Source organism: Phaethon aethereus, assembly GCF_964289735.1.
Source record: "Phaethon aethereus genome assembly, chromosome: 2".
Classification (NCBI taxonomy): domain Eukaryota; kingdom Metazoa; phylum Chordata; class Aves; order Phaethontiformes; family Phaethontidae; genus Phaethon; species Phaethon aethereus.
In genome coordinates, this window is record NC_138582.1 from 81,676,845 (window position 1) to 81,690,541 (window position 13,697).

At 44.7% G+C, this 13,697-nt stretch overlaps 1 protein-coding gene across 1 annotated transcript in view; it reads right to left on the minus strand.

Annotated features, from left to right (window-relative positions):
* Positions 1-13,482, minus strand: part of DAP (death associated protein) — a gene marked incomplete at its 3' end in the record, with an annotated part of 60,181 nt that extends 46,699 nt beyond the window's left edge. Inside the window, exons 1-2 of the mRNA XM_081996784.1 lie at positions 12,363-13,482; positions 5,596-5,692 (exon numbers count right to left, since the gene is read on the minus strand). Coding sequence (XP_081852910.1) covers positions 5,596-5,692; positions 12,363-12,417 — 152 coding nt within the window. The 5' untranslated portion in view covers positions 12,418-13,482. The remainder of the gene's footprint in view (positions 1-5,595; positions 5,693-12,362) is intronic.
* Positions 13,483-13,697: the final 215 nt, after the last annotated feature.

The following is a 13,697-nucleotide window of genomic DNA, read 5'->3' on the forward strand; positions in this document are numbered from 1 at the left end:
CGCAACAGCCCAAGGAAGCTCTTAAGCCAACACTTAGTCAATCCTCCACCCATGAAAGTTGTGTATTTCCTCTCCAAAACCTTAAGCAGAAGATGTAGCAGCCTATCTGTCCCGGCCTGTCTCTTTCTTTTAACCCTAAGTATTCACCATGCTGTGTCAATGCCTACTCGTTTTTCCAGTATTTTGGTTTTATAAGATGCATGAACACAGGTAAAGAGGTCTTTTTTCAGCTTTATGCTGGTGAACTACATGGGAGAAACACTAATGGGCTACTCACTATGAGTATTTATGGAAGTACAATGCTACCTGTTCATGGAAGTTTGGTTTCCATGTTTAACAAGCTGTAAAGTATCTCACTTTTTTTTTTTTTTTAGAACTCCCAAGATCTCCCTCTGTCAAACACCTGTTGTCTCTACAACAGAGAACATTAGAACTAACTGGACTGAAACATCTTCATCCGTGATGGAAATTACCTCTTACAGGACATGTGTGCAAGTGGGTTGAACACTGGACGTCATGTACCAGGTCTTGGCTGTGCTGAAGGGCAGCTATTCCTAAGGTAAAGGGTCAGAACTTTGACTTTACAGTTCCTGCCCCAGCTAAATAACCAGAATAAGAAGGTGAAATACAAGGACGACAAACAGTTTCAAGCATTTCCATATTTAGGGTGTAAACAAACACAGACCTGCTCTAAAGGCTTAGTTGTATGATTTTTAAAAACGGAAAGTAAATTGTGTCAGAAGTTTGGACAACAAGGGTCATTACAAGGCATAAATTTCAATGACAGCAGAATCTTCAGTGGCAAATGAAAAATGGAAATCAAGCCTGTGGCTTGTTTCTTCTCAGTTGCAACAGAACTAAGTGAGGGAAAGGAAAAACAAATTTACTCTTGAACGAAAGCATATACCCACAGCCTGATTTTTTGAGACTTCCACCACACTTCCAAAAGACAAAAAAAGCAGGAGCAGCCTAACTAGCATATTCAGACTTAACAAGTAACAGAGACACCTGAAGGATTGCCAGGGGCCTTTGACAACTCCTCTCTCACCATGGAACCCAGTCAGAACCAAGACTGGCATTTTGACATACGGACACCCATATGCTTCATTAGCATGATTTTGCTTTTGAGTCACCACTTTCTATATTATCCTCTTCATTTTTTTCTTTTGCCCAATGAATATAGCTAAGGCAAATATCCACATCCTAAACTGAATTAAAATCCAGTCTGCATAATTTATGCTTTCTTGAGCTAATAGGAAAGTCAGACATAATGCTGGATTCACAATCTCCAGGTAAGTTTAAGACACAAAACATGTACAATTTACATATGTATACTGAGAAGCCACTCTATTGCACTTATATTCAGTAATTAAATCACTGAAATTACCCATTTTGTTTCAGAAATATAACAAAAGAGAAGGAAAGAGTCTTTAGACATCAAAGCCTTTGCAGTTTACCCCATTTGTTAAAACATAAAATGAGACAGATATTTGCTTTAATTATTTTTTTTAAATCCAGATGCTGATACATAATTACAGTTTCTTCTTCTTGAGGTCCCAGACTGACAATTAATGAAGCTCTTGTGCAAAACCAAACAAGCAGCTATCACTTCAAATTATCTGTCTTTCAGGAGTATTTATTATGGCCAGAGTCAGATGCTGGCACAGGAGTGCATGTGATATTGCGAATCTCAGTTAAACATGCATTCTAATAAAGCTCAGGACTATGAGTAGCCTACTCATTCCAAATATCTTCTATGACAACATACGGTCCTGAAAAAACAATGGTTTCTATTCATACCCCTACTTCTAATTATATGTTTCACCTTCATCTTGCATGACAAAAAAACCTTCTGGCAGCAATCAGTATGACTGTCAATCAAAACTGCAACCATATAGAAAAAAAACCAAATCAATGCAAATCTTAAGCAATTACAGAAACATAAGAAAATCAATAATGGATAAGACCAGAAGTTCATCTAGCCAGTATCCTATCTCCAAGCAGGCTGATCAAAATCACTGTTGTTCTGAAGAACACATAGGTGGAGGACCCAACCTCACAGTCAATTTTACCACTGACATCTTGACCACAGTGGTGCCACTGGCTTTGGATGAACTTAAAAAAAAAAAAATAGTGTGTGGCATCTAAACCAAATAATGCAATCTCTCCCTTCTTTCATTGAGTCTTCTCCGTACAGTCAGATCCAGCCATTCCTCTTTAAGTAAAAATATATTTATACCAGACATATAAAATTGTTTCCATTACCAGTCAAGGCTGAGAACTGCCTTGTAGAAAAAGTTTAAATTTGTATAAAATCACCTTACCACATATTGTTTTAAGGAATCACAAATCACCATTATGACAAGTCAGCCTACCATTTCATGAAATGAAATGAAATGGTAGGCTGTCGTAACAATTTTATTTTAGGAACCAGAACGGAATAAAACACTTTGCAGAGTAAGCTACAGTAACTGGATTACAAGTTGCTAAACAACTGAGAAAAAGAAATGTCAAAGAAGATATACCTGGTGAATGCCACTTTAAAGTCACAGCACAGTTAGCTACTTCAGGGGTGTTTACCTGTATCAGCTTTGTTTACATTAAGGCTAGAAACACAGACCCAATGTCTTTTTCTGCAAGCATGCTGCAAAAACAATGCTAGTTGTCTCCAAAGCCACAAGTACTTCTATGAAGTCTAGCTGAAAGCTTTCGTGCTGAGCAGCTGCTCAGACTTGTGCCATCATGGGGAGGACATGTACTCCTGGGGCTCCCAGGGAACTCTGGGACAGCTCAAAATCTTCTGCCACGATTTACTGCCAGTTCCACTCATCTGTCCTCAACTAAGCCTGCAATGAGATTAAAATAATCACTCAATCATCCTAGCCTCCCTCTTCACACACACACACAAATTACTTTTCTCTGTTTTATTATTTTCTCTCACATCATTGTCAGCTGCGCATATCACCTGATAAGAACTGCCTGAAGGTCTGTTTGCTTCTTTTGACTTTGAATGCAACAGGGAGTAGAGGTTGCATCATATCAACGCTACTACCTTAAAATGGTTGTCTTAAAATGGCAAAGGCTCAAGCTGTGACAGTAGAAAGTTAAAAACACAGATGTCCCCTTGCTCAGCAAAGGGACATAAAATACCAGCTAGCAATGACTATGAAATACATATATCGGTGGCAGAGAAACCAGAACAGTACGCTAGTGGCCTCTTCACCCCACCCAGATAAACCCAACCCTATCTCCTGATAAACCTCCCTCAGAAATCCAAGTGTTTTAGAAGGGCACCGTGAATCACCAGGAACAGAGACACAGGAACTTCAGGGGATGCACCTTCCAGCACAAAAGCAGATGACATGCTGCAAATGTAATTTAATTTTGACAAACAACAACTTTATGTACTATGGCCTGTGGAGTTTGCTTACCCTGTCTATGGCTAAATAACTCCTTGTTCACATCTATAGCTTGTACAGCCACCAGCTGCAGAAGAACTCCCACAGGAGCCTACAACAGGCACATTAAATCCTTTCCCTCACAGACGCAGAGGTTTCTCAGTTCTAACAGGAAAAGAGCTTCTCTTGGACTTGTAAACGGACTTGCAGTTTTGTTTTATAATTCATGCTGGTTCCCATCTAACTGCGCTCCTCATGTCCTTCCTGCCACTTCCTTTCTCAAGAGGATAAAATCAAAGAAATACAAAGTTCAGACCAATGCTTTTTGTATTAATATACAGGCATGAGAATAACTGTGTGCACCAAGTGCCTAATAGGGACTGATAATGTATGCTCTACAAAAAAACCCCAAAACCACAAAGCACACTCTGAATGTGTATTTTGTCAATAAACTGATCAGGTGGCTGAGGGAACAGAGGCAACAGTTAGCTATTCCCTAGTTAATAAGGTAGCCCTAAAGGTCATTAAACCTTCTCAGCCTTTAAAGCATAAAAATTGCTCCCAGACCTGCTTTAAATATTCATATACAGTGTGTATTTGTTAGCACCTTAAGATCAGAAGTGCACTCCCCCTCCTGATCGTTCTGTTGGCCACGCATCATTTTGCACTGTGGATTGGTCTCTGGACACCTGACCAGGACTCCTTGTAGATGAAGCTAAACTGGAACACGTAGTCCAAGGAGACACCTAATGCACACCAGCTAGGATTTGTCCTTCAGTCCAGAAGACCAGACTAAGCAGTTTCCAAAACACACGCAGTGTGAACACAAAGTCCTCAGCACCAACTGTTTCCCCCCACAGATTTGTTTCTATTGTGCCACAGCACTTGCTAAAGCAGACACAGCCACAAACACCAAGGTTAAATTTTAACTTTTCCCTAGGCTATCTGAGTGAGAGGGAAAAATTATAATATTGTTTGAAGAAAGGAATAAAGCAGATAACTATATTGTAAAGGAGGTTTAGATCTATTGAACAGGCATAAGAAGTCTTCTCATTTGGATCCTGGTAAGATTCCCTCACCATGAGGTTGGCATGCCAAGGAAATGCAAGAATAAGCAGGTATATAACACACATTAAATAAAAGGATGTAGCCCCAGGCAAGGTTTAAATAAAAGATGACCAATTTGCTTAATGAAGAAACAGCATAAAGTTTAGTTTTCCTGCCTTTCATTTCAATATATTAATTAAAATTACTTTTCCCTTCTTATAAATGTGTTCCTAGTCAAGTTGAGGTTTAGTAAACAAACACATTTGTTCTTACCTACACAGATGTTTTCACAATGCCTATTCATTACCATTGTTTTACACAGAAAATAAATACCATGTAAGTCTGTCTACTTACCAGAGCACAAGTGTAGCGCTCTGTTTTTTTTGCCTTAAGCAAATAGCAAGGACACACCCATGCAATTAGCTAGTACCTAAAGATTTCAGATAAATACAGTCTTGGCTACAAAGGAAAACAGCCAGCCAAGGAAAGCAGTACAAAACCAGGTAGCTTTTGTACGAACAGAAATACAGCAACAGCCCACTGAACCTCCCTGCTTCCATTTCTACACAGCAGTTACTAGCACTTTTAAGTAGATTTATTAATCTACAGTAACAACTGTTTGTTTTGGTACCCTCCAACACCAAAACCGCTAAATTCCCACCTAAAATAAAAGCAGATAAACTAATAGCATTTATTTTTACTTGTCTTTTTAAAAGCACCATATTGTCAAATACGTCGCAGAGACAGGATTGTGGGCCAAAGGGTAGAAGGAATCACCTAGCACACAAGATGACCTCATACACAGATTGACAGCCTAATGCTTGTGACCAAATGTGCCTAGCCTCCATGCTTCTGCACAGTGTGAAACGATGTTCAGAGATGTTAGGAAAGCTGATGTCTGTCTTTAACTGTACTTTTTTTTCCTCCAACCTTCTCTTACCTGGCAGGATCATTTAAAGGAGGCTCAGCAAGGTAAAAATTCCCCAATTCTCTTGAAGGAGCTTATAACCTGCTACCATTTTAAATCAATTTCATGATACAGAAGCAGCTGTATCATTGATTTGCTATCAGCAAAGAAAACAAAACTGGCGGTAAGGTTCAAGGGCCATAGAAATTCACTGTAGCACATGCACCAAATCAAAGGGCTCACCTGCTGGTTTCCCAGTCTTGGTCATCTTTATCTTTTTCTTCTTTGGCATCAGAATTGTGTGGATGTTTCTGTACAATCCGCATACCACCAGCTTTCACTGGAACAAAAATTAGAGAGACAACAAACCTCAGTCAAATCAGCATAAGTGAAGAATGTTTTAAGGATGACTCTCCCCTTCCTTCCCCCCCCAATATTTTACAAAATAGTTTTATAGTAATCACAGTTTGAAAAAGGGCCCAAAGTGTTTAAAAGTGACAGTGTGAGGAACAGCTACTTTAGGACTGCATCTGCCACTCTCTTTCACATCATGCCATCTTTGCTCCTCCTGAGAAGCTGCAGCTCATTTTACCACCCGCTTCCTATACCATTTTAGAAAACTCAACTCTGTTTTCTCTCTCCCCCACCCCTGTAAATTTGTGGCAGAAGAACAAATGGAGGTGATGGCTTGCATAGCACTGTGCGAAAGGCCACACACACAAATGTTAAATACTCCTTTGAAACAAGAAGGGATGAAGAACCTCCTTGTCTTTTCAAGATAAAAACTACAGCTATAATAATAGCATTTATATGAGGAAGTACTTCATGAACAGTATAATAAATAGCAAAGTTTAGGAGACTCTTAACTTGCATTTAGAACAGAGCTTTTTGGTTTGCAAAACATAGGCGTTTACCACATTTCAAATCCTTGTCATGATTTAGTTTTAGAAATTACGCAAATGTGAAAGCATCCCTTTGAAACACAAAAAAAGAAGTGAAAGCAAATTCACTTATGTTCATCATTTATCTCCTCCAAAGTGAAATATAAAATAGGAACCAAGCCAGGTCTAACACTGCAACTACTAAGCAGAGCAACAGGCAGGCTGCTCTTGATCTGCTTTCTGTTTTAATATTCTACTTTTTTATTTTCTTCAACCATTGCTATACACGTTTACAGGACAGCGTAAGATAAGACGATGCGTCTCATTAGCTAATTGGATGGGTTACATTGCCATCAGCAATCACATCAGAAAACCACTATAGCGGTCAGGAGTCAATAAAACCACCTACGGATGCATTGGTTTGCATTTCACATTGCCACGACACGGTAAGTCTGCGGGCAGCCTCGGCAGAGACGCGACCGCCTGAGTGAGCAGGATGCCAGAGCAGTGCCCAGAAGGCGCCGAAGCGGCTTGCCAGCGTGGCTAGGGGAGGCTGACAGCCCCCCTCGCCCCGCCACAGAGGGATGAAGGCACCTCACAGCAGCCCCTGAATCCCTGAAAACACAGAAACGGGTTTAGTTCTCAGTTCTTAACCAGGGCAACAATGGAAAGGACACTCCTGTGCATCAATTTTACAGCCTGGGTGAAGGCAAGCAATAAAGAGAAAGTAACCTGCCCTAGGAGAAAGTGAGAGCTCTTTCGCCCTGGGATTTTTTAAATAGTAAACATTGTATTTCTGAGAAAAAAAGTGAAATAAATAGACCTGCATCCTGTACGTACAGCTGAGGCACATCTCTGCCACATCTCTGTGACACAGCATGCTCATACACAAACTAGTTTAAAGAGACTTAGCTTAAGAAGAGGAATACCCTTGCAACATAATTCACCTTCCTTTTCAAAAGGTTTCAACCAAGCTACGCTACCTCAGGGTTAGATGGAGAGAAAAGATTACGATTGTATGTACCAAGCTAAAGAAAAACCCACTCCATTTATTAGATTTTCTCAGACTTGAGAGGATTCTTCTATTTCGTACTTGCCTAGCAACTACTACATAATTTGACAGATGCTTACCACGGCGATTTTGTCATTTAAAAGTCATTCTTAAAAGAACATGAGCTCAGGCTGCCTTATAGTAAACCCTGCACAGAGCAGAGAGAGGATTTAAATAACCCAGAGACCACCTTCCAGCATGCTGCCAGATATCAGGGCCCAGAAGAGGACAGCGTCAACGACACCGTGTTGGGATTCGGCAGAAAGCCGTTCCCGCGCCGGAGAGGGAGCTCAGGCTGCAGATGCTCAGGAGGGGTCAGGTGGGACCTGTGCTAAGGCAGGAGACCGGGAACGGCTGCCACGGTGGGGACAGACATGAGAGGCCATCAGCCTCTCAAGTGTGAAATAAAGAGGGGATGATCTGCCAGCACGCTCCAAGAACAGCGACAGCACAAGTCTCTTTGCCTCACTGCTGCATAAGAGCAGAGTTCTGGATTTTAATTATTACCTGTCATGTTTCCCCCGCCCCGAGAGGCAGATGGGGCCGTCTTGTTTGTCCCGTGAATGGCAGCCTGTGTTCCTCTTAAGGGTATGACTACTCCTTTTGGAAATGTATTAAACAACTGTGTTAATCAATTACCATTCAAGACACACTGGAGTTGGTTAACATTCTCAGTCTATTTACCTTCCCCCCCCCGCCACACTTCTTCATGCCTGCTCCCAGTTTCTGAGACTGCATTCTGAAATAAATCCCACCAAGTCTCAGGTAGCACCAAGAACCCAGAGAAGCACCGCAGCTCTGCGATGGCTCCAGCCCCAGCTCGCTCAGGTTGCGGACCTGAGGCATTCCTTGCTGGGGAAACCTTCCAGACCAACCCAAATACCCCACTGGTCACAGCAACCAGGACAGGAAGTTTTAGAAATCCAGAGTACAACCAAGAGCTTTAGCAGCTTCCCGTTTTCCCTGATTATCGTATTAAATATTAACATAAAATGTATTTCTTATGTACTGTATAACAACAGATTCCATTACACTGATAAGATGTATGAAAAGCCAGGACCGAGGGAAACGCAAAATATGCTGTTCTGCAAGCTTGAGGGAGCATACATTAGTGTCTGACAAAACAAGAATGCAAGAGTTATTACATACCTTGATTTCACAGAAATCTTGGCTCAGAGATTTTTTTTTCCAATTTTTTCACATTTTTTTAATGTGGGAAAAAGCACCTACTTTCATGAACCTACTGTAAAGCTTCATAAATAAACTATTGACACAACCATCTTGCTTTATTCCTCCCCAGTATCTACTAGAAGAAACGAACAGCTAAAAGTATAATTACGGAGACCTCTTTAGACTGACTGCAAGCTGTACAATCCTACTCAGCGGTGTATTATACATGCACTGATCTCACTGACAGATGGATATTTAATAAAGCTTAAGTTGGGGCACTCTTAACTTTCAGAAAGGAGTTCAAAGTCACTTTGTGCACCCTGTTACCAGCCTGAGGTCTTGAGGTTTCCTTCCATTTCATTATCCTTTGTCTTTCCAAGTGATTTTCTTGTCTCTTCCCCCATCCCATGTAAAAGATCAATGCAGAGAGAAAGCTCACAGGCTGCATGCAGTCAGTAAGTAAGGGCTAACAGTGCATATGAAATACGATGGATTTGTCAATTCTGCTTTAATTTGATGATCCAAAACCTTCCTAACTTTTACATGTGTAATTCACACTCAGTGGGGTAAGACACATCAGTAATTACAGGTAGGGCTCTTTATACAATTGTATGCAGCAAAATCAGAGCTTTTCACAGAATCATTAAGGTTGGAAAAGACCTTTAAGATCATCGAGTCCAACCATCAATCCAACACCATCATGCCCACTAAACCATATCCCCAAGTGCCACGTCCACACATTTTTTGAACACTTCCAGAGATGGTGACTCCACCACCTCCCTGGGCAGCCTGTTCCAATGCCTGACCACTCTCTCAGTAAAGATGTTTTTCCTAGTATCCAGTCTAAACCTCCCGGGTCACAACTTGAGGCCATTTCCTCTCATTCTCTCACTAGTTACTTGGGAGAAGAGACCAACACCCACCTCACCACAACCCTCTTTCAGGTAGTTGTAGAGAGCAATGAGGTCTCCCCTCAGCCTCCTCTTCTCCAGACTAAACAACCCCAGTTCCCTCAGCTACTCCTCATAAGACTTGTTCTCCAGACCCCTCACCAGCTTCGTTGCCCTTCTCTGGAGGCGCTCAAGCACCTCAGCATCCTTCTTGTAGTGAGGGGCCCAAAACTGAACACAGGATTCGAGCTGCGGCCTCACCAGTGCCGAGTACAGGGGCACGATCACTTCCCTACTCCTGCTGGCCACACTATTGCTGATACAGGCCAGGACGCTGTTGGCCTTCTTGGCCACCTGGGCATGCTGCTGGCTCATGTTCAGCCGGCTGTCAACCAGCACCCCCATGTCCTTTTCTGCTGGGCAGCTCTCCAGTCACTCCTCCCCAAGCCTGTAGCGTTGCCTGGGGTTGTTGTGGCCAAAGTGCAGGACCCGGCACTTGGCCTTATTAAACCTCATACAACTGACCTCTGCCCATCGATCCAGCCTGTCCAGATCCCTCTGCAGAGCCCTCCTACCCTCCAGCAGATCAACACTCCCACCCAACTTCGTGATGTCTGCAAACTTACTGAGGGAGCACTCAATCCCCTAATTCAGATCATCAATAAAGATATTAAACAAGAACAGCTCCAAAATAGAGCCCTGGGGAACATCGCTTGTGGCTTTTAAGCCACTAGTCAAAAAAGATCCCCTATACATACCTTTGCCATACTAAGAACTAGTCTTCTTACTTATGAAAACAATTCCAACTGTACTTATGTAGTCATCCTTTACCTGTTTAAGAACTCTCGACTTTCATTTTATTAAAACTTGTTTGCAAACTGCCACATTACATTACATTATTACTCAAGGATCTACAAGGTCTTGAGACAGAGGATTAAACTCTAGCCTCAGCCTCTCGAGAAAAAATAAACTGTCACTAATAAGCACATTTATTGTGGATCTTTAAAGTTTTAAAAGACCACAGGGCCACTTTCTTCAGCCAACCAGCTCAGAACCATCTTCTTCCAGAAATGACCTGATGTAAAGCATCAGGTTTTTTTCTGACCTCAAAGAAAGACTTGGTGATCCCCTTCCTTCCAAAGTTGAATTGGTGCACAGTCACACAAAAAACCCTCAGGGATGGTAAAGACTGTAAAAGGCACACAGCTGAAAAAGCTCTTCAGTTCATATTCAGATACATGTCTTAGAAAAAAAAAAACAACTCGTATACTCTGACAGCAAGGGAAACCTGTATTGTACTCCAATTACGCTTTTGTACTGTGCATCGCTTGTTTCTCATGTGGTCTTCAGAGGCTTACTTCAGGTCTTTAAAAAAAATTCCACCTGTTTCAAAAGACAGGCTTTGAAGCAAAGCTCTCAAACACAATCAACATCAGAAAATAGTTATGAAGCATCAAACTGAAAATATCCACCATTTATCTTTTGTGCCCTTTCCATCAATGGTGCAGCAGGAAGACACAGCTAAGCCAACCTAAGGTCTTACCATCCCTTCACACTGAAGCTGATGCCTACCTGACCTCGAGGCAAGCCAGCTGGAACAGCTACGGCAGCAAAAGCTGTCGACATTGGGAGAGGTATTTTGGTTCAGTTCCCTGAACGAGCTCACCACGAGATCAGGCAAGAGCTAATGCCAGGACAAGGGAGCCTAGGACAACGGCTCAGCCAAGAGATCAGCCTAACTGTACTGCTGAACTGTATTTGCCGTGCAAAGGAAAGCCATTACTTCTCACTTCTTGTATCTACTTAAAGGAATTTCAGGCCCTCTTTATAAAAGCAGCAGAATTCAACTGGGTTCAAAAGCTGTTTTCAAATGCAGCTATTAATTCTCATATAATATAAAACTAACTACTCTGTGAATTAAGAATTTCAGCATTTTTTGACGGAAACACTTAAAAACCCCTTTTCTACCAGGAAACGCTGGAAGACATAAGAAAAGGGGATGGTGCAGGGACCTTTTTATGGCAATTGTAATAAAGAAGGAAAACCGGCAGTAGGTGAAGGAACAAGACAACTTGGATACTGTGAGTAATGGAACCCCACCATAGAGAGGATCTCCCGTCTACGGATGGTGGCAGAACGAAGGTGAAACACAAACTCCTACCCCGACCACCCACTGCTCTGCTTGCCCCTGAGCAGGCAGCGCCAGGCAGAAGGTGCCAGAGTTGCCTTTGCTGGCCAGCTGGCAAGCAGCTGTCCTTGCTTCCTACCCTGCCAGCCTCCAGAATTACAGCTAGGAGTAGGCAGCCTGCTCTCGCTCCCGAGCCGCGACACCCGCATGCAAAACGCATGCACGGAGTGCCCTTAGTCCTCGGTTGGTCTGTTCACACCTGGCCTGCGCCATGCTACATGCAGGCTGTGACGGGCTGAGGGTGCTCCCTTTCCCCTTCCCACCTCCGTCAGCCCCAGGTGGTGGTTTCGTAGGCCTTCACCGCCTTTCGAAGACGGAATGGCCCAACGGATGACGGCTGCCAAAGACAACGCTATCCATCTCCCGGGTCAGGGGCTGGAGATGCCCAATGCCAGGCACCAGCCAAGGGTTTGTCTACAGCCAGGGAGATCCCCTGGGAACAGCAGGGCAGGGGGCATCGCCCCCGTTACCGGCGAAGGCTGCCAGAGGGCAGGGAAAGCCGAGGGCGAGCGGCAGGCAGAGCTCGGGGGAGGGACCCACACACACCTCCCGCGGCCAGCACGCCGGACCAGACGGCGCTTCGGGCGGCGGCGCCCGAGCAGAGAGGCGCGAGGAAACCGCCCGGGGCTCATACCCCCCGCCAGCGGCGGCGGGACCCGCCCGAAGCCGCCCTCGCCCTCTTCAGCCCCGGGCAGCACCCCGGCGCCCGCGGCCCGGGGACTTCGCGGGGAACCGGCGCCCGACCGGGCTCTCCCGGAGGCCGCCCAGGCCGCCCCGGCCCCCCCCGGCGGGAAGAGAAAGAGCGGAGAGACGGGAACCGGCGGCCGTACCAGCAGGAGGGTGTCCGGCCCGCGTCTCTGCTTTCTCTTTAGGAGGCGAAGACATTTTTATTGTGGCAGCGGCCCCACTCCCGCACCGGGCACCCGTACCCCGACGCCGCGCAACGCCCAGCGCCCAGCCTGCCCTGCGCGGCGCGGCCCCGCTCCCGCCCTGTCAACGTGGCCACCGGGTGCCGCCGCCAGGCCGCGCCCACCGAGGGCGTGCGGCCGCCCGCCAGGGGCGGGGAACCCTGCTCCGCCCCGCCGGGGGAGGGCGTGGCCGCCGGGACCGGTGGGTGGGGCCGGGGCGGGGCGGCTGTCCTCGCGCGCCCGCCAGCCCGCGCCGTGGGGCTGCGGGAACCCTCCGCCTGCGCCCTGGCCGCCGGGGCCGGCACAGCCGGGGCCCGCACGGAGCCCGCCGGCTTGCCCTTGCGCTCTGCTTCCGCCTCTGCTTCCGCTTCTGTTTCGCTATTTGCTCACCGAGCGTTTCGTTGTTTGTTTGTTTGTTTTTTTAATTTTCTCTTCCCGTCATCCTTTTTACCGCTGCTGAGCGTGAAGTCAGTGTTGCGAAACTGCCGCCCTGCCGCAGCCCGCCTTTCTTTTTCTTTTTTTTTTTTTTCCTTCCCTATAGCAATATGAGTTCATCTCACTTTATGTAACTGCTCCCGGCACCAGACTGCCGCTCAAATCCCGTTTGCACACGCAATTTTAGAGGGTCATACACCTTTTTATTTAATTGCTACGTGAAAACGGCACAGGCAATTAACGCGATTCTGAATTACGTGCTTGTACGCTTCAAATAATACTTTTCATTAGTGACTAATTGGCAATTCACGTCTTCCACTTTATTTTGTTCCGTCAAACCAGGTACGGGTGAAGTGGCACGCGCAGCGCTCATCTTGCCCGCAATTCAGATCTCATCACCTTTTTCTTCGAAATCACAGCGCTGATTCACACCGGTTTAAGAAATTTTTCAAACACTACATTTTCCAAGTGATGCGGAAAGGCATGGAGCACGATGTCTAAATTAATTGTATTAGCAGCAAAGTGTAAACCATACCGGCTGTTCTGGTTTTCTTTTATAATTTGCCATAAGGGAAGCAAGTCCCCCAAAAGATGAGTGCAAGGTGGTTGGAAGTTGAACCCCCCAAAAGTGCTGTAGTAATATTGCATCCTGAGCATGTTACTGGGAAATTAATGTAGTAATATTTCAGTTATTTGCTATCACTCTTTGCTACAGTTGTATTACCATTGTCAAAATACAAGTAATAGGTAAGTATATGGGATTTTTTTGGCAACAGTCCAAAATATAATCACATCGTAGTATCCTTAACAGCCTGCGTGGAC